Below are 22526 nucleotides of genomic sequence, written 5' to 3'. Positions count from 1 at the left end.
CTAGGTATTAGTTACATCACTGATCTAATCAAATCACAACCGTTTCTGTTATGGCATCGTATTTGGTCCAACCCTAAAACAACGCTCAATCAGGATTTTTTGAAAGATTGCCTCGGCCTAGATAACTCACATAAGATCGAGTGGCTCACGTATGTAAAAACATTTCTTTTTGATCTGGGGCTTGAGAAGTATTATCAGAATCCAACTTTGGTAGCACAGATTCCCAGGAGAGTGTTTAAGAAACAATGCATGGGGGAGGAGCCTAGCTCGCGACCGAGATGGCCGCGTTTTAGCTCGGCTCCGTTCAACCGCCTGCTTCTCTTCGTTTATCCTGTATTACTCCTGCCCCGGGAAGCCCTACTTGCTGTGTGTGGTATTCAAGTCGCTTCGCCGACACTTACCCGTTGCTCCGGTAATCCTGAGTGCTGTCGATCCTGTGCAGCGATCCCGCTCGGAGCCTCCGGGGCGGACTGGCCGGACCTCATTGCGGCGCCGAGACGTTACGGAGCATGATGCTCGGCCCTTGCTGGCGCTGTGGAGCTGGACGCGGGGGCTGATGTGCGAATTGGCCGGCTGTGCCCGTTGGCGACCCGACTGGCCTGGGCCCAGAGGTACGAACGCTGCCCCTCGCGGGAGAGCCTACTCACTTGTTCGGCTGGGTCCCCCTTCTGTTCCCCGGCCCGGCCATTTTGAATTTTTCCGCCCGGGCCCGGAGAACGGGGCCGGCGGCACGGGGGGACCGACGGACATCCTTCTACTGTTGGCTCTCCTTCCTGCCTTGGGGCGCCTTGCCGCAGTTCGGCTGACCTTCCTTTGCTCTGGTCTTACCCCGGCCGGGGTCCCCGAAGACCGAGGACTTGCTGGGCTCCTAAGATGGCGGCCGGCCCTGGGAGTCTCTGCCGGGCCTGGGCGAGCACTGGGGGCCCGCCGCATGACCCGGATGTCGGATCTTGTACAGATTTTCCTACGCTTCAAGTTGTCCTGGATGCACTGAACTCCTGGCGGACTACTGTGGCGGCGCCTGTTTCCGCTGTGAGGGCGGATTCTCCTTCTGAACTGTGCGGGCCCCCGTCATCAGGTTTGGCCTCCTCGTTGCTGGTTGCGGCCGATGTGCTCCTGGACTCTATGCTCCCGGCGGGGACTGCATCCTTGGGTCGAAAAGTCTCTGGCGCTCCTCGTCATCCTGTTCGGTTGCCTCGGCCCCTGGTCTGCGGTCCGCTTATCTCCTGGCCTGGCCTCGATGATCTTTCCAGTTTCTCATCGCGTCTACACCCCGGCCTAAAAGCCTGTGCCGGCCCGGCTGGGCTTGACTCGTTCGCACTGTCCTTGGAACTCAGCCTGCGATGCGACTGTTGTGCTATGCCTTTCCTGGACCTTCAGTATTTTCTTTCACGTTTCTTCTTAGGACTGCCGCGGAACTTACTCCTGTGCCCTGTGTCCCTCACGGTTTGCTCTTTGTTTGTTCGGATGGTTACAACTTTGGACAAAAGCGGACAGGGCTGAAACTATTTCTATATGCGGTAGTCTTGTTTCTTTTGATATGTGACTGACATGTGCTGTTGTAATGTTGTGTACTTTCTTGAGACTCCTGAAACTTATCCTAATATCATTGACTTTCCGTGGGCTCTTCTCCTCCCTTGTGGCAGGTGGCGGGATGGAAGCAGATGATCCTGTTTTTTCGCCCTCCCCCCGTGTACGCTGTTCTCTCCTTCCCCTGTCCCTTCCTTTTTGTCTTTGTTTCTAGCCTGTTTCTTTCTTCTACATTTCGGGTTCTATTTAGGGCGACAGGCACGCTGCCGGGGGGTAGGCCGTAGCCCTCTGCAGGGGTGTAGGGTGGGCTTGTGGGGTGGGTGGGAGGGTCTGTTGTTGTTTGTGGAGGGAGCTTCTGTCTCCTCCTCTTTTTCTCCCTTATTGGTTCTATGGCCCTTGTGTATCCCCTTTTTCGGGGCTCTGTCTCGCCGTCTATCCCCCTGGTGTCTTTCTGGTATATTTCTCCGGTATTGCAAAGAGGGGGATTTGCTATGTCTGTTTTCCTATTTTGTGATCGATTTGGTACCGGACTTTCGTTTTTCCTGTTTTGTCACCTGGGGACGGGTGCTTGGGTTGGGGTCCCTTCCTTTCTTTTTTCCCCTTTTCCCTTCCCCCTCCCCTTTTGTGGGGATTTCTTCTACCTGGGGGTGCGCTTCGTATTGTTTTGGTATTTGGGTCCTTTATTGTGCTGATTGGTGGGATGGGTGGTGGCTGAGGTGGGCGGGCAGTGGACAGTATGCGCAGTTGCCTTTCATCATGCTCGTGGTTTTGCCCGGTACTTATTGGTATACCTCTGTCGTACTTGCTTCTCCTGTGTCTTTACGATCGCTGTGTGGCTGCCCGCCGCGACCCCGCCCCTCTGGTTTGTTTCCCGGCCCGCTATGCTCCTGACCTCTCATACCCGTTCCTTTTAAAAGAAAACTACCTTTCTATTTGTTTGCTCCTTAGACTGCTCTACGATGCCTGTTCCTTCCCCTGACTCGTTGCCTTTGATACTGTGACAATTGGTGTATGACTCCTGATACGTTTGCTATGTGGTGGCCAGCCCTGGTGGGTTGTAGGCCCGTATTTGTGAGCTTTCTCTGTCCAATAAAGGTTTTCACAAAAAAAAAAAAAAAAAAAAAAGAAACAATGCATGAGCCACCTGGAAGGGCTCAGGTTATTGGGGGAAGTAAATAAATGCTCAGTCCAACAGAACTTATTGATTCAGACGACCTTAACCATCCAACCATATCTGACATATAATTTAAGCACCTATGATAGGTTTGTCTTGACTCGGTTCAGACTGAGCATCTTCTACCATTTAATATCCTTCCCAAAAATGAACGAATGGGTGAAAACAGCGTTAACCTGTCCCTGCAACGATAATTCTGTGCAGTCATCTCTACATGTTGTATTGTTTTGTAAATTCTATAAAGAATTTAGGAGTCGCTGGATAAAACCTATTTTAAAGATCTTAGGTCTCAGAAATTGCCGAGCGGCTTTTATTGCCATACACTTTTTGGATGCAGAGTGTATGACTAAAAATATTGCGCATTTTTTGAAACTCTGCATCAGGCACAGGAAAACTTGGAGTAGAACTGCTGTGGAATAAAGGATGTGACTGCCTAGGTTAAGATCTATTCCCTATGCTGTTCTCAAAGTTTACCACCTTCATATCCTATTTCCCAATCACAGTATTGAATTCTATATGTATTTATAGGTGTCTCCCTTCAGACTGACTTTGTTAATGTATTTTGATAACATTTATGCTGCTATTTTTAATATCTGATGATAACAATATTTTTAAATGTTCTCCTCTTTTTAAATTAAATATGTATTTTATATATGTACTTTTAAGGTTTTTGTAAATCGAAAAAAAACCCGAATAAAGTTAATGCTAAATGAAGGCATATGAACAAGAGCGTTTCTTTTGTGAAAATAAGGTTTTATGTTTTTACTAATAATTTAAAAATTTGAAGTGAATGAGCTAAGGGCTTTTGATTCAAAGCTGGTTCATAGCCAGAAGTATTTCTATTGGCGGCAGGCCCACTATTAATGAAAATAGGGACAATCCATTTCATCCATTTATCTGCTGTTATGTCGTTCACATTAATTCCATACACTAGAGCATACAGCACGGAGAAGCCCACATCAGGTTTTTTGCTATCTTCAATGTGAGTGACAGTTTTCTGCTTTTTCACATTGAGCACAATCACACACGAAAAAGCTTCCTTCAGCGTAGACCCCCAAAATATTTGCTTTTAGTCGATGTTTTCTTTCATATTGGGAAGGGCCCAGCAGGTCCCCCAAGTATAAAGTATAAAGTATAAAGGTTTGCAAACACTGTGTCTAAACAAATCAAGCATTGGCAGTGTCAAAAATCTGCCAGCCAGTGCCAGACCTAATGGTTTTGCCAATGCTTGTTTTATGTGAGACTGGCAAAATTTTGCTCTGCCTGTCTATTAAAATACATAATATTATTAGTCAACTTTATGGCACTCATTCCTTAACCTCAGAACCATAAAAGGTTGATATAGTCATGGTGTGATTCCAAAATGCTAGCTTCCAAATGCGTAAAGATTTCAGCCGAGGCTTAATCTTCTCAATGGGCTGTTTAACTCAGTTATCAATAACTGCGTGCTCTAATTTATGTGTGTTTTAGACATAGTAAATATTGGGCATTTTCTCAATATTTCCTTAACCCTGATTCCTTCTGCTTGAAAAGTGAAGCTATGGTACCCCTACAAATAGTCTTTCTTAAGTCTCTGCACCTGCAGTTGTTTCTGGCCTTGGCGATCCAAATACAGACACACATCCATAGCCCAAAGGCAGGTTCTAACAAAGACCATCTACCTGTCCTGACCATTTTTTACCTAGAGCTGAACTACAGAATAGTTTAGATGATGACATGTAGGAGCAGAGTGCTTCTTTACTCTATTAGTTTAAAGGTAGAACTGAACATAGATTATTGATCATTTGTACTCTGTGAATTAAAAGTTCCAACTTTTACTTACGGTCCTTGACTCCTTGTCGGCTCGGTTCCAACTTTTACTTATGGTCCTTGACTCCTTGTCGACTTGGTTCCGACTTTTACTTATGGTCCTTGACTCCTTCTCGGCTCGGTTCCAACTTTTACTTATAGTCCTTTACTCCTTGTCGGCTCGGTTCCAACTTTTACTTATGGTCCTTGACTCCTTGTCGACTCGGTTCCAACTTTTACTTATGGTCCTTGACTCCTTGTCAGCTCGGTTCCAACTTTTACTTATGGTCCTTGACTCCTTGTTGGCTTTGTTCCAACATTTACTTATGGTCCTTGACTCCTTGTCGGCTCTGTTCCAACTTTTTCTTATGGTCCTTATCAACTTGTCAGCTCGGTCCCACTCTTCCAGGTTACTCTCTGTTTGAGGTCATTCTTCACTTTGCTGTTGCCAGTTATTATCATCCAAGAGCAGAAAGTACCTTCACCCTCCAGTTCTCCAATTGTTCAGTACCCACCAGAAGATGCAGTACTAGTGAGTGTGTCTGGAAGGCAGGAGCATGCATGGGAGCTATAACTTCTGCCCGAGATTACCCAAGTAATGTGGCAGGCATACAGAGTAGTGCTACGTGTTATTACCTGGTATGATTTGCTCACCTGTCCTGCGGATGGGACCAGCAAGTCTATGATGTCATGGGATGGGGAGGACAGGCAGGCAGGCATTTGTCCATGCTACACCAGTGTATATGTGCTGGGGTGCGTATGGTAAAGGTTTTCTTCCGAGTCTTTTCCAACGACCTGCCGATCAGTAGGAAACGGAATCTGCGTGCCCCTGCCAGTGTTTGATCATGTGATTTGCCAGACACCGACCGCCATAGTGACACCATATGACTAGCACCTCAATGGCTTCCTGGCTCTGTCTACCACCTTTCTCTGGCAGTTTCTGTTTCCCAAGGAGGCAGAGTGGCAGACCAAGTCCTTCAATTGCCCAGTGTGCTTGGGCTAGAGGCCGCTACATGCCTCACAGTGGTCACTATCACCAGGACTCATTGCGGTAATGTTAGCCTGCTGCCTCGAAGAGCAGACTGTAGCAGCAGGTGAACAGAATCAGACACTGGACCAGCAGTTAAATAAAACATTGGAGCATAACAAAAGGGTACAGTTAAACCACTGTGAAAAACTGAGGCCCATTATTTGGTAGAATGAGACAATAATATGGAAAAGCCAAGCCTGACTCCTCCCTCGATAGCCACAACCTTGTATCTACTGCCAATGTTCATTCAACACAATAGTGTGGTGTTTGAACCTAAGGTATTTGAACAGTTGAACAGTTTACATTTTTGGACTTGGTTTAGATATTTTAAGTTGTGTGAGAGTTGTGAACCACAATTTGAGTGTTTTGTGCCTTAGTTTGAGGGCTTTGAACCATAATTTAAGGCTGTGGGGGTCTGTGAGGCCGACACATGGGATCCGCAACTGTTTTACAAAACTAAATAATATTAAAAATAAAATGAATAAAATAAATACAAATAAAGAAGCAAAAATGAAAATTAGAAAACTTTTTCTCTATTCAAATGTGAATTAAACAATAGATTTCAATATTTTAGAATTTGTTTGGTGTATGCTTGTTCCTATATTTTTGTGTATTATTTTGAGGTTCAAATCATAGAAATTACTTAGGTCGAGTGACCTGGCTTCCAATAATGATTAAATGGGGTGTTAATGAATGATTCAGTGGGGTCAACAGAATTCAAAAGGATAAGAACCATTGCTTTAAGGTACTCCAGCATACTCTAGCTTGATAGGTTGGATACTCACTTGAGGGGGTTTTAAATAAATGCACGGAGAACCAATATTAATCAAATATGACACAAGTTTAATGGTTGGAAGGTAGGTTTGAGAGTTTTAAAATGATGAGATTGAAAATGGTTTATGTCTCAATTTAGAATTCTGAATATGAGTTTGAACGAGGTGAGCAGGATTATTCACACTTGAACCCAAGTTTAGAGTTCATTAATTTAGATCACACGCATCAGCCATTTACTAGTTGATGTGTACTAAATAATATTGAATATTTGTGTGAATTTCTTTTAAAAAATGGACACTTCTTTATATCAACCAAACGAAATAGTGATTTGTTGCAATTCCTTATGCTTGAACATAGGTTTGGACTGCTTGCTGTTTATCCAAGGCCACAATTGGATATCAGTAATCATCAAAACAACTACTCCAGTAAAACCCATTCCAAGCATTATGCATATTATAGAAAAGACGATTACGGTCACAAACTCACTGGTGCTGTGACTATGTGACTCTGTCAGGAACATCATTTCTTCATGAGGTTCCTTTCCAGTACCCACCTGTAGTGGATTTAGAAACTCTACCTCATCACAAGATGATATTACATTTGCTGGGAGAAATTCATGAATGACTCCAAGTGGATCTTGTCTTCGCACTTTTTAAGAAACCTAGTCCGCATATGTCGTGATGCGCAATGTCTCTCTTAAACCAAACAGCCACCTCTTCCTTGGACGTGCCCTACTCATTTATTGCCCTATCCTTACATATCTCTAGCAAGCAAGGCTGGCGATAAAAATAGCATATATATGCGTAATCATGCCAAAGTTTCTAATGATAAAGATAGATAGATAGATAGATAGATAGATAGATAGATAGATAGATAGATAGATAGATAGATAGATAGATAGACAGACATACAAAGCCTCCTCTGCTGATGTGACCTCATGGGGCTTATGGACAGCCACCACTAGGTGTGCCTTTCACAAAGTACATTTCTGTATATATTATACGAATACTTGCACATGACACTGGTTGACACGTTTCGACAACAACCTTCCCCTGTACCATATATTTATTTAGTATTACGGGCCCATGAGCCATTCCCACTCTCAAAAGAGGGATATCAAATTTGCACAATGACTAGTATGGAAATGGAAATTCAGTCCGCAATGCTACTTATTTATTAATTACTTGCTTTGCAAATTTATATCGATAGAGGGTCGTAAATGTTCCTGCCTAATGAATATTATGTAAACGGGTCACAATTTGCTAATCTCTGTGATTAGAGTCCAGTGCCAAAATGGTGGTCTGTAAGCAACACCAGACTTCTGTCCTGCATTTGCTTTCTAAAAAGGGAAACGCTTTTATGGTCGAAGTCTACCATATGGTGCAGTGCAGCTTGCTGGTTTGCTTAAGACTTCTTATGGATATTCTGAAAGCTGGTCTACGAATGCAATCCACCCGTTGTACACCAATGGCTTTGTAACCCACATTTGCTTGCTTTCTTTTTGTTGACTTAATTTGTTCTGGGCTGTCCAGCTTGAGTAAGCCCCTCCTGTGGAGCATAGCCTGTTTAATTCCACGAGTGCTCACTTTCAGTAAACAGGCATATACATTTTGGTCTCATCTTGTTATCTTTCCTGTGCATTCAAAGACAGAGGTCAAAAGTCAGGCTCTGTCTTCCAAGGGAACTTGGTGTTTAATTTTCTTTCTCTGACTTCAAAGTGAGATGGTTTATCTGACCATCTGGGGGTGTGAAAAGCACAGCTTTTTTCTCTCACACACCAAGATTTAAATGTTTGTAAATGAACTGTGCAAATATTACAGAATGTATCAGAATTTGCAAAGCACAAATGAATCAAATGTTTTGTAATACTGACATGCGCTTGAATCCAATATTATAATAAGATCAAAACAAATCAATGCACTAGGTAATGCAATTTTCACATATTATCGTTTGTAAGCTGTATAGTTTTATTAGTAAAACTGTATGTCTGTGCAAATGTAATGGTCATTTCAATTGAAAATATGTTGTCTTCAATGGCAGGGCACTACCACACCACATATACTCGACTCAACTTCACTCCATGGCACACCACTCTACAACACTCTACTCAAATCTATGCCACTCTGCACCACAACATTCTACGACAGTCTATGCCACTCCATGGCACTCTACACCACTCTACTCTAACTCACTCTAGGCCAATCCACTCTACGTCAATCCACTCTACAACACACTACTCTACTCCACTTTATACCACTTCACTCTATGCCACTCCACTCTGCGCCACTTTAGGCACTCTACGGTGCTCCACTCTACGATACTCCACCCTACAGCACTCCACTATTTGACACTCCACTCTACTCCACTCTAAAATACTCTACTCCACTCCACTCTATGACACTCTACACCCCTTCATTCTCCACTCTACACCACTCCACTCTTCTTCACTCTTTGCCACTGCCTCTACACCACTCAGCTCCACAGCACTTTACTCCACTTTGTGCCACCCCATTCCACTCTATGACACACGTCTGCACTCTATGCCACCCCACTCTGGCACTGTATGCTGCTCCACTGTCCTCTGTATGCTCCCTCCCCTGTATGCCTCTCCACTCTACATCATTCCACTCTACTCAGCGCCACTCTACTCCACTCCACTATACTCTACACCACTTCCCTCTACACCACTCTACTCTACTCTACTCAACTCTACTCCACTCCACTCCACCACTCTATACTCCACTCTAAAACAATCCACTCTGACACTCTACTCTAACACACTGTACTCTATGCCACTCTACTGTACGGCACTCTATTCTGCACTCTACCCCACTCCACTCCACTCTTCCTTACTCCACAACACTCAAACCCACTCACAACACTCCACTCTATGCCACTCTCCTCTATACCACTAATGTTTTGCCATGCTGAAAGGCAGCAGTGTGAATGTACAGCATGGCTTAAACACATTGGCAAAGCCAATAGCTCCTGCATAGACGAGACTTATTGGCTTTGCCAATGCTTGTTTTAAAAGTATCCCCCTTAAAATAAGGGTATAGGTGCAGTGCTGCTTTAACCCCTTCCATGCTAATGACAAGGCCAGCTCGTCATGCAGTGCACTGGAGCTGTGCTTATGACGAGCTGCCCTTGTCATGAACAATGGAATATCTGGAGTACCAGCACCCAGCGGGAATTGCCTTAGCACCAATGTGGTTAAAAAAATGTTTTCCTCTTTGGGAAGACATTGTGGCGGGGTAAGGTATTGTTCATTTGGACCACCACCTGCTGCCCCCTGAGGCCACAATCATGATTCATAAAGGGGAAGGTGTTTTAGGAAAGGTAACTCAACAAGGGTATCCAACTCCAGCTGCAGTCACACACCCTTGATACATTCCTTTCCATATCACAAGTAGGAGAGGACGCCCCCTTCAAACTCCCTCCTATGAACGGTTTGGAAAGGATCCTAAAAGCCCTTTTGAGAGCTGCAGAGAATTTCCCGACTCATAAAAGGGCTTTTGTGCATTAACATAAGCCATTGTGTGGTCGCAAAATCACATGGTTTGTGATAGCAAGCTAAATATAAGTGGTTCAATCCATGAAAAAAGATAACATCTCTTTGTACTTGTTCAGAAACTGGTTACAATACTACAATTGCATAAGTGTCCACTTTTGAACTGTATACTCTTGAAAATCTCATCCCTTTCACGGTGGAAAGAAAGACAGTCGCTTCAGCTGTTTCTCCACAAATAAATAAAATAAGATTTGCAAAACGAGGACATGATCAGGAAACGACAAATCTAAGTATAAAACACAAATGCATCCTTAATGGTTTGTGGAGTTGTTTGTGTACACATTGCCACCTTGAAAATTCATTTACTAGTACAAAAGACATGTACATCCTTAATGGCTTCTGGAGTTGTTTGTGTACACAGCTTGGTGAGCAAAATAACGATGGATTAAACCCAGATCTGTGACTGGGGGTGAATGTTTTGTCATTGTGCAATATTCCGTCCATCATCGTGTGTGTTTTGCTGTTCACCCTATGTGGGAAGGGTATGCCCAGACGTGGGTCCCGTGCTCACTACGCCACTGGAGTCAAGCTATCCTGGCTGAAGACGGCTGATAGCCAGAAACCGGTCCTAGGATGCTTGATTCCGGTCCAGGGAAGACATGGCTTGGCAGTTCGGTCTGGACTGTTCCCATGAGGCACAGGGTCAAGACTGATTTGCATATGGCCATGTCTGAACTGGGGTGGCTTGGTGAGAAAAATAACGATAGATTAAACCCAGATCTGTGACGGGGGTGAATGTTTTGTCATTGTGCAATATTCCATCCATCATCGTGTGTGTTTTGCTGTTCACCCTATGTGGGAAGGGTATGCCCAGACGTGGGTCCCGTGCTCACTACGCCACTGGAGTCAAGCTATCCTGGCTGAAGACGGCTGATAGCCAGAAACCGGTCCTAGGATGCTTGATTCCGGTCCAGGGAAGACATGGCTTGGCAGTTCGGTCTGGACTGTTCCCATGAGGCACAGGGTCAAGACTGATTTGCATATGGCCATGTCTGAACTACGGTTGCTTGGTGAGAAAAATAATGATGGCTTAAACCCAGATCTGTGACTGGGGGTGAATGCTTTGCCATTGTGCAACATTCCATCCATCATCTTGTGTGTTTTGTGTACACAGTGTTACCTTGAAAATTCATTTTACACTCAAGATAGAACTCTTACTTGGAAAGAGCACTTTAGTTGTCTTTTTCTGTCCCCTTACCATATGGTCAGATCACACGCACGAGCCAGTTCATTTGTTATTTCTCGCTTTCATGTTCTGACACCCATGGGGGGAAAAACAAATCCAACCAACTCCAGCAGTATCTTTAACCTCGTGCTGCAACCAGATGTCTTATGACTTTTCCCAGGCAAACATTTCATCGAACCAGATGCGACTTGCTGTGAAGGTCCCCAATAATGTCACACCAATCAACAGTTCTCAGTGAATGATGGGTCTTGGCCTGAATTTCAAATATGGAGGTCTGACTCCAGGCATCTGGTCCACCATGTATTGAATAAAGACAGAGTGTGTTCCTTTGTAAGCACCTCAAAGATCATGCCTAAATGTAACCTCTGGAGTGAGGCGCGAGCATTGCAACCCATGTGCCTTGATCCATTAGGTCTTTAACATCTTGACATGGCAAAATGATCTTCATCTGATGGAGCTGTGGTGATAATGGCTTAACATGGTTTCCCTGTTGAACTGTGGGTGTGTTCCAAACTACTGAGGAGAGGGTACCCAGGTATTAAATGAGTGTCCCTTTCCACTAATTCGAGAAATGGTATCCTTAAGTGCTGAGAAGGCGCATTGACTCATCGAAGTGAAACGCAGCCTCTTCTGTTTTTAGGAAGATGCTGAGACCTCTCATGTTTAATCATGTGGACCTGTCCTTCTCTGAGCTCTGGACTTTAGCAAATCCCCCCAGCATGACTGAGTGTGCCGAAAGTGACTGGTTCAAGGCTTCCATGGCATGGTTAGAAATGGCAGCATGCTTGAAACTCAATTTGTTGTACATTAATATATTGGACTTTTTAATGTTGGTGTATTGCTTCTAAAATTCAGGTGGTCTACCAATAAAAGCATCTGAATTTCTACTACTGCTAGTTGCAACGTTCCCTGTGTTCGTACACTCAAGTGTGCATCTGCGCCTGTGCCTTGTGCTCTTAAAGAACTCTCAAGGCACATGGAACGCTCTATAGCTTTATTTATTTATTTATTTATTTATTTATTTTTTACCTTTTTTTAGAATTTTAAACAACCATACATAGAACAATGACAGTTGTGTAATTGGCATTTCACAGACCAAACATAATCATGAAATGCAAAAAGTGAGTTTGAGAATCAGACATTAAGGGCTACCAGTTTGTTGATAAGCGACAGAGCAGTTCAAGTAGGTCTTACAGTCCAAGATACATCAATTACAGGGTAAATACAGCTCCCCTGGAGAGGAGACATACAACACTCCTCTTGATCCAGCCTATCGGCAGATGCCACTGCTCCCAATCTGTACCGCCCCAGGCTGCCCCACACCTTGTGCAGTACGTGTGCTCAGCCATCTGAAAGTTCTACTCCACTCACCATTCACTCAGCAAGATGTTGGCTCACTCTCCTCCTCACCAGTTGCTGCTTCCTCCTTAGCCAGGACTAAGAAAGCCTGATAGGACCCCCAGATTTCCTTCAGACACCTGCAAATCAGCAAGCATTCACAGCAAATATCTGATTATGTATCGCCACATCTACATGCCTGTCTTTTAGGGTCGGGAGTGGTTCTTGGGGCCACCTCAGTGCAATTTATTGCTCGCAAGTCGCGAGCCGATGGCCACTAAGTGCCGAATAGAGATTGGGACATCTCTAGCATAACCGAGCAATGCGAGCAAAGGGGTCAACTCCATATGCTCACCAGAAATCTACTCCAGCACTGGATGCCTGAACCGCTGTATAGCCGGGCAACACCAAGCCACATCGCCATATTCTGCTTCTTCTGCCCCACAATGGGTACACCACATGCTGTCGCACAATCCATACCTGAATAGATGAGCTGGAGTATAATACACTCTATTGAGATATTTGAAATGTAGTAACTGGTGCTGACTATTTAATTACACTGATTTCACAACAGAGTAGCAATATGCCTACTGCTTGTCACTGAGTGTGATAACCAGTTCCCTCTGCCAGTCTAATCTAAACGTTGTGGCTTGAAATTGAACCAAGACAGAAGGATTATCGCGTTGAACTCCAACCTGTTCCCATCTACGCATTGCACCAGTCTGGAAAAAAATCTCCCATATTGTTCGGATCCACCCCTAGTAGCGACTCGTCGCCCCTGCTCCTGTACCAGGGGTAACCATGCGCACCACTTTAGTGGAACACATGGCGAATAAAGGAGGGATCCGGCATGTTGCTCAAACACCTGATGCCAAGGGTGGACCGACACGTTCAACGGGTCAAGCGCATTATAGTGCCGGACAAACTTCGAAAAGAGCATCCGAGGCAGCGACAGCAGAAAGGTAGCATCTCACTCAATCCACAGATGTGGTAGGTCTTCCGGTCCACGCATGGATGCTCTATACCTAAATGCAGGTTATCATCTACACAGCGTTCTGATCACTGTCGGTGCTTGTTACTTCAATACAGTATACTTATTCAAGGAAACATACTTTGCAAAGAAGCATGCAAGAAGGAACAGAAAATGGAACTCTACTTGTGTATTTGGGGTAGAAGTAACCCATAAAATAACACAATATACCAAGTCAGTGTCAACAGATAATAGGCTTTTTAGCTACGTGGATACTTAATACTTTGCCTGCTCAACAGTCTAGCTTAAATGCCAGGCTCGATGGAGTCATGGATTTCCATGGTGGCGGAGGTGATAAACCAGAGGTTTGATCCTCAACAGATTTGTCACGCAAGTGGATTTACAATATGTCATATTTCGAAAAACACTAGGTTTGTATTGTCTTTACAGAACTGGTACATCACAAATGAGGTGAACAAAAGCTAAAGAAAGTATGCCTGGAACAATCCATTGGATATTTACTCAAAGGGGAGCATGCACTCTTCACCAAAGGAGACCTCTTTTAAAATCCCTCAAGGGATTTGGCCCAACTCTATATATGCTGAGTGTGCTCTGTGGTAAACCTGTAGGCACTGGTTACATTTGATGCTCGGGTGTGCCCTTTATTTTTTTAACCTGGCTTCTCAACTGTAAGTATAACTACTTTTGGAGTGCCTAATCATATTTATTGTTTCCATTCGTATGCTTTATTTCGGTCGATAGTCATAAAAGTGTGTGTGAATAATTATACAAAACATTAAAATATTCATTATAAATATACACCTTAAAAGAATCAGCGTGATCCTAGTTGCAACCAATACAATTAGTATACCCACGCCCCATTGAATACTAAAAAGAGATATACAATATAAGTACCAACCATAAATAAGAACATACAATGATAAAAGTTTGCCAAACTATACAATCTCATATCTAAATGGGGTCCTTAGTTGCATATACCATTACTCCCCACCATCAATGAAATCTCGTGCCTTCTAATGCCCAGGGGCAACCTGCAGAATAGTTCCAAATATCTGTGTTTTTATTCATTTTAACTTATTTGTAATAATAGTCCCCCTTCTTAGAAAACCCTTTTTTTCTCCTCCTCATTCACAACATTCTTAAATTAGTCACCCTATTATAGTTGCATATATTAATGTTTTTTATGTTCTCTTGAGTTTATTCAATTTTGTAATACAATCATTGAATAGTTTTAATTCATTTGTAGATCTGTGTTTTCAATTACTTATTCTTAAAATCTTTAAACAAGAAAAATCAATGTTAAGATTAATATTCTCCCCAGCCGCCGTATAAAATGAAGGTTTTAATTTAGGACTACCTACGGACACGTACTGCACCATTTATGCCTGGTGACTTAGATGTACGTTTAGTAGTGTTGGTAGGTGTGGGAAAGACATCATAACATACAGAAATACTCAAAAAATTATGACTTATGTAGGTGTTGCCAGCACTAACATTGGATGCCCCCCTTGGACACCCACTGCCCTATCACTTATCATTTTCAGCTCTCATAGGTATTGTATCGCATAAGTGTGTTTAAATATCTACAAATCCTACCTTTTGGGAATTAGGATCAGTAGTGCCCACTTATGTTTTGGAATAAGTACCTATTTTTCATCCTCCAACTTTGATCCAGAGGAAGACAAAGAAAGGCACAAGAGAGAGAAAGAAAGAGCAAGAGAAAGTTGGACAAACAGTGGCAAAGGCAGACATTGGAGATGAAAAAGACTCCGCAAGTGTGAGATAAAGAAATATGAAGCATAGGACGATTGAAATTATAGGAATGAGGTGGAATCAAGATGAGGCAGCCTCTTAAGGAAATCTTTGGATCTCAGCACTTATTTTTGTTTTACAAATTAAACACTGATTAGCATTTTTATTGTTTATTTTCCACTTTGCACACAAGTCACACGCACACAAGGAAAAGGTTTTGTGAGCCAAGCCCAACCCGTATTGTGAAAATGTGTGTCTTCATGTGCCTCCCTTCCAGTTGGATGGCTTTATGTTAGCACACATTGTGAATGCACCAAGACTTTACTTTTTCATAGTATTATTGGTGGGATTATATTTGCCAACACTCAATTTGCTGATTGGACTTTCATTGATGCAGCCCATGTGATATCAACAAGCTTGCGAATAGCATTTCTTTGATACTATCTAGGACTTTGGATGTCTTCAATTTCAGCTAATGTTTTCTGTTTGACTGTGTTCTGTATGACAGGAGGACCACAAGTTTTCGCTTGATGAGCTGGGAAGAAAATATGAAACTGATCTATCAAAGGTGGGTGATATATCAATTGTAATTAAGGTTGTGTTGTTGTTATTATGACTTCTTTTATTTCTATGATTCACATCAGCTAGTTTGTTCATCTGCACTGGATTTCCCTATTTATGACTACTCCATCTCTTCTTTCCAATTGGTTTCTCTCCTCACTCATCCATTTCCACTGTAAAGCTAGTGCTCTTGCTTTGGCCATTGTTCTATACCCTGCTCTCAGCCGCGGTCCGTGCAGGTAAGAGCGGTGAGGCCGGGTGGGGGGGATTTCGACAGACGACGACGAGGGAAAATATATATATTTTTTTTTCTCGTGGTTGCCTGTCGAACCCCCAACCCGGCCCCAATGCTCTTACCTGCATGGGCCGCTTCTGCAGCTGAGTATTCACTATGACACAGTCAACCAACAAATAGGGTGAACTCATGATACCGTGTTATCTGCAACACCTTGTTTCTGGGCATTTATGTTCATTTTACAAATCTTCCTGAAAGGATGCTAAATGGAGGCCCAGAAATGGAAAGCTGATTTTACTGCTGGATTGTTTGTTACTATATCTTGGTCAACAAAATGTAAATACAAAAATACGTTACATTGCTTACAACTACATTGTCAAGCTAAATGTATATTCACTAGTGTTAAATCTACATCTACCTACTGGGAAGATACAGTGGTAGTCAATGTAGCGTATGTAATATTTTTGTTATGAGACAAAACATATGAGATTAAGGGCCATATGTATCAACACATTTCCCCATAGACACAGAATGGGCAAAACCCTTTGATACATATGGCCCGAAGTGACTGTCCACCTCCCGCCAGCAAGGATTCATTTGGTCTCCTTAACAAAAAGTTCATGTGTCCAGAAAGTTAATCAACTTATGATAGATAAGTAATCTTTCTAATTGCACACAATGAAGAGGATAACATCTTACCTTAACCACCTCAACGTGTGACCAAGTTGAATTTATGGCTTCTCACTCACTTCCAATTACAAGACAGATACAAAATAATAGTTTTTCTTTAATATTCTAGTTTAAAGATAAAGTAGAACACACACAGTAAACACATAGTCACTGGCTTTCCAAGCCTCATTGCAGTTCCAAAACTGACAGCCTCATTACAATGGAGGCTGTCGGTTTTGAAACCATCTGGCTTCCGACGGGCTCAAGGAGCCTGTCTGCCAGTCAGAACGGCTCGTAATCTCTATGGACGCCGTTTTATGCCATCCGGATTATGATGTCAGTTGGCTTATCAACATGGAAACCCTGTCGGAAAGTGACTTTGGGGGCCCCTTTCATCCAGCGGCCTCTGGTTGGGAACCACTGTGAGGTGCCTGCGACGCTGTGCAAGGATGAACACAAACTCAATTTTCTGTATGTGAGCTTGTGCTGTGGCCGGTTTCCAACTGCAGCACAAACTCCCATACAGAAAAGGGAGCTTGCAACTGCACCATGTGTGGTTGCATCAAAATTCAGCGATCAGGACCGCCGACCAGAGGTCGGTTAGACCGATATTCACAACAGCAATATAAGGCCCTTACTGCCATAGAAAACAAATAAATTGCATCATACATATTATTCAGGCCTGTTGATCAGTCCACCTCTCTCTAGTGTCGCAAAAGGCATTGACTTCCAAAGTAGTTCTATTTGGATGAGGTTTATCATTTACCCAATGTGTCCTAAAACATTCTGGGCACCTATTTGCTTCTCTTTTACATGTGTAATTTAATGAAAACTGAGAATTTTACTGAATGTAGGGCTTCCATGCATTGTTTTCCCTGTCCACTATCCTGCTGACACATGAGACTACTAATCATTCATGGGCTCTGCCTTTCTACTTAAACAAATCAGTAGTCTTCTGTTCAACTCTCAGGCTCATTTAAAATTAAAGTACAAGATTTTTCCGAGTTGAAATTTGTCTACCTTGAACTAGAAGATTTGTGGGATGAAGTTGATATCTGAACCATAGATCATCTGCAGATTTCTTCTACCTGTGCAGAAGGAATGGGAGTTTAAAAGACCAGTTTAATTCTGATGACCCTTACCCAGTCCCTTCCACATTGGGTGAGGTCAGAATACTGGGAACAAAATATTGACCTTAGAATATCAAATACCATCTAGATGAGGGCTTAAGAAAACACAACAGTGGTGCTAAAAGGAATCTCCCCCTTTGTGTTTATGTATCATGTTTCATTTAAGAGAGGAGGATTTAAGCTTGATGACTGAATGGTCCTTGAACCGGGTTTCTATCAGATCCAGAAAATAAAAGCCAGAGTCGATCCATCTTTCTTTGTTCCGTTTATCTTGAGTCATAATACTTATAGAAATTGGTCAGTCTATAGGTTTGAAAATAAATGCTAAATAGTATTACTGAAAAGTTAACCGACGATGACTTGTAGAATCATGGAAATAACAATGGCATGCTCTCTTCATAACTGTTACAAGTAACTCACTTATTGATATGATATTAAATAAAACAGGTGCCTTGCACTGTACAACTCAATGAAAGATGTTGCAGAACATTCTGTTACCTGCAGTAGTTTTTGTTTTACTCTCATTTGTTATTTTCACTTTAACAGGCCTCTCTCCTCTGCTATTGAAATGTCTCTTGCTAAACTACTGCTTCTCACATTATATGAACATTTAGGGTACATCAAGGTGTAATCTATTTCAAGCTGTAGTCCCTCTCTGTTACTTTTCACATAACCTGAGTGACCCTGCATGCATGATTGTGGCTCATGTAAACATTGTTTTTCCAGAGCACAGAGCAGGTCATTTACCCTTTCTCCTTTAAAACTTTTTGACAAATCCGTTGACCAACTTCATATACACTGGGGTGTACTCACCGTGTGCCCCTTTAAAAGAACGAAATCAAGCCTCTTCATGTATGACAAACTAATGCCATTGTGAGTGTCTTTGCATTTCTTCACAGACAGCTGAATGCTTCAACATTTTCAGAACATGTCTTACTGTATGTGGGTTGAATTAACAGCATTAATTCTAATAGGAATTATATTATTTTTTATGTATCTTCCTTTTCTTACGGGTATCTCATTTTGTATGCTTTGCTTTATTTCTCCGCTAATTTGTTTCGTCATGACCTTTAAATCGTATATTCTGTAAACGTTTTATTTCCTACTTAGCTTTTGCTGACTCATTTAACTTTTTATGAAACTTTATTTTGCTGTTTTTTTCCTTTTTCGTTCTATTTCTCCTTTTGCTATTTTACTTTGTGCTGCTCCCATCCTCACCTTTCTAGTATTTCTTCCACTTTATTCGTCTGTCATTTTATTTATGTTTTTCGAACCCATATCCACTCTCTCCTATGTCCCTTTTTCCTTCACACATTGTTATTCTTTTTCTTCTTATTTGTTCTGCATATTTTTGTCTTCGCAGGGGCTAACAAATATTCGTGCTGCAGAGATCCTTACCCAGGATGGTAAAAATGCCCTCACCCCTCCACCGACCACTCCTGAGTGGGTGAAGTTCTGTCGGCAACTGTTTGGTGGATTCTCTATCCTACTCTGGATCGGCGCGGTCCTCTGCTTCCTGGCCTACAGCATTCAGGCGGTGATGGAAGATGAGCCTGTCCATGACAATGTAAGAGAACGATCAATCTGAGCAATTGATCAATCGCCAAGTTTAAAGATGTAGTTCTTGTGGACTTCGCTTGCAGAGTAAAGGGAGCCCTGTTGATCCTCATTTATTTTTAGGCTGAACTAATGTATTTTTCTGACATAAAATCTTACATTCCTCTTTTGTTTCACATATTTATATCAACACACACTCTCTACTGAAGATCTGCTTCATTTCAATTATAATAAGTTCCTATATTCCTCAATAATACTCGGCTCTTTCAATTCTACAGCGTGATCCCTGGTTTAGTGAAGAGGACAAACACATCTTTGGGTGCTTCATTATTGCTTATTTAAGAGTCTTGCTGGACACCCCAGCTCCTTCCTCACACAGGCCCTGAGTAACCTTGTCAAAACTAAAATTCCATCCATCATTTTCATTCTGCATCCCGTATCCGGAAGTCGTGTTGGTTATCAGGCAGGAGCCTCCAGGGCCGGTTTTAGGGCAGTGCGACCAGTGCGGCCGCACTCGGCGCTGACCTGTGGAAAGGGGGCAGACCTCGCTGTGTTTAGCAATAACTTATGATTGGAGAGATGAGGGATTTTTGCCCGGTGGTAGTGAGAGAATCTGAGGAGGCAGTCATGAGGCGTGGGGGGCACCAAAAAGGATTGTCGCACCGCGTGCCGCCATCACTAAAGCCGGCCCTGGGAGCCTCCTTTCCGTGCAAAGAGTTAAGTCGAGCATGGGTTTCAGTAATAGAGGTGGGGTGTCTCAACATGCAGAAAGCTAGTTGCACCTTGGAACTTTAACTTCCACTTTAGGAAGAATTAGACTACTTCAGGAATGCATTTGTAACAATATGTTCGAGGCATATGGGCTGCAGATGGTACATTTATGAATAGATCGCCATCTGGTGTTGGGCTCGGATGATTGCACTTGTTTTTCTTCTGGAGAAGTCTTTGTCGTCATCGATGACTCCTCCTCTTGGTGTTAGTGCGCATGGGCATCGGCTCCATCCTTAGATTGTTTTTTTCCGCCATCGGGTTCGGATGAGGATCGAAGCGCTCCGGACCGACTTCGATAAAGAAGGTTATATTCGGCGCGTAACCCTTTCCAATTCGACGGTATTGTACATGCCCTCCCTGCCTCCCCGGAAACCTGTGTCTGTCCCAACATTATCTTATTTAGATACACTTACATGGGCATATCTTTATGTATTCTACTACACTACTCCATCTAACCCTACTATGGCAAAACAATCTAAGGATGGAGCCGATGCCCATGCGCACTAACACCAAGAGGAGGAGTCATCGATGACGACAAAGACTTCTCCAGAAGAAAAACAAGTGCAATCATCCGAGCCCAACACCAGATGGCGATCTATTCATAAATGTACCACTCTGCAGCCTTCTATGCCAAGAACAGATGCATACTGGTAAGTAGCATATTCCTAACAGCAATCAATAATGATGGTAAATGTAATACTTATAAGTGATTAGTCAATGACTGCGGTTATTGAAAACTAAGATTTTGAGGGCGAAGAATTAATGAGTACAGCATCTCAACCAAACTTAGCATGAGCATTGCTAGAAAGTGTTGAAATAATTTCAAGATTTTCTTTGTTTAATAGTCATACTGTCATGGTTTGTTTAACACACTTCCATTCCTGTTCAAAAGTTTAATTTGAAAACTCAGTTAATGTCTTGGCTTGATAGTATTGCTGTTTGCATTAGCTTTTGTTACAAATACTTAAACCCTTATGTAGAGTTGGCTTTGGCTCTGTGCAGAAGAGTATTTCTCTCTCCTCTTATTGCTGTTTGGTGTATCGTTCCCCCTCCTAAGAAGAGTTTTCCTTGCAATGCCTGACAAACTATTTTACATCTCAAAAGTACTCTGAATCATTGCACATCACATTTTTCTTAAATCTCATATATGCATTGTATGCAGGAAGCAATCATCTGTTTGGCCTAGCCTTAGCCAAGATCTTTTGATTTTACTTAAATTATATGTATAACATGCTTAGGTATATGGATTTTACCCAGCCCCCTTTATCCATAGGTCTCTTATTGTGTCGTTCACATTTTGATTCTGCCCACTACAATTTACTGCTTGGGGCAGTGGGCCAGCCCATTTCAGCCATTGGCTAAAATTACTGTGAGTGATCTCATTCCACCCTTTCTCGTGTGCACATCCTCACAAGTAGTTCCCTTCAATGCCAGGGACTATTGTGGCAATGTGTGCTTTTTGAAACCAAAAAATATTTGTGCTTGAATCTATTTTGTTTTAAGATTGACGAGGGCCTACCAGCTTCCCCAACAAAAACCTTTTCCAAAACCCATGACAATCCAAAACAAGTGTAGACAAATCCAAGAGCTTGCTAGCTAATGCCAGACCTACTGGCTTAGCCAATGTGTGTTTTTACTGCGGTAGGCTTATTTATTGTTAACCAGGACTCAACATGTGATGAAAATCTGTTGGCTTTGCCAATGCTTGTTCGAGTTGCCACCATTGCAGCTACTTCCAGGTGTCATGGCATCTCTGCTGGGCTGATACTGAAGCCAAGGATAAGCTCCACTCAAGCATACCATAGTAATTCTCAAAACGACGCACTTCATAACTGTGCGGCTGAATATTTAGGCCTAAATTCTGAGCTGGGGTGGAGGGATATTTTATGAAGAAGTTCTTTTTAAAAAATTCAAATTGAGGATTAGAACAGACCACATCAGCTCTAATTGCGAAAAGTAATTTTTTTTAACCAATGCTACCTACAAATCATATTTGAGAAATTCTTGGCTTTATGAGGACTCACCTTCTCAAAGAGTTTTTGGTATGCTCCCCTGCAGATAATCAGTGTTTTAAGCCAGCTTTATATTATTTGATTTTCATCTCAGTTCATTACTGTCTACTTGCTTTTTTATAATTCTACTCTGCACCGCTCCTTGAAGTGGCCTCCAGGCTTCCCCAGTGCCTGATAATCTCAGTAAATACAAATAAATAAGTAATTCTTGGAAAGGTATTAGTATTAGAGAGTGTATATATAGGGAGCTCACGAACATGCGCCTTGCGGTGCTATTTATGCATTCCACCCCCTTGGACGCGGGCCTGTAATCCAGGACAGGATATTTAATAACAGGTACAGACCTCAGCAGTAGCCTATACTTCTATAGTATTACATGATACCAGCTTTTGTGTTTGTTTGGGAAGGTGGGAATCATAAACACCTTTGAAGTGATGTGGCTCCTTGAAATCAGACA

General features: G+C 42.6%; 1 protein-coding gene across 3 annotated transcripts in view; it reads left to right on the top strand.

Moving 5' to 3' along the window:
* The window catches only part of LOC144799042 (sodium/potassium-transporting ATPase subunit alpha-2), a 364518-nt gene that overhangs the window by 177226 nt on the left and 164766 nt on the right, over positions 1–22526 (top strand). For all 3 annotated transcript variants that reach the window (XM_078670200.1, XM_078670201.1, XM_078670203.1), the window contains 2 exons: positions 15643–15702; positions 19093–19296. In XM_078670200.1, the coding sequence (XP_078526326.1) occupies positions 15643–15702; positions 19093–19296 (264 nt within the window). The remainder of the gene's footprint in view (positions 1–15642; positions 15703–19092; positions 19297–22526) is intronic.

The sequence above is a fragment of the Lissotriton helveticus genome, chromosome 12 (genome assembly GCF_964261635.1).
Source record: "Lissotriton helveticus chromosome 12, aLisHel1.1, whole genome shotgun sequence".
NCBI lineage: Eukaryota > Metazoa > Chordata > Amphibia > Caudata > Salamandridae > Lissotriton > Lissotriton helveticus.
The sequence above is the reverse complement of the archived record's forward strand: the minus strand, read 5'-3'. Positions and strand labels throughout refer to the sequence as shown.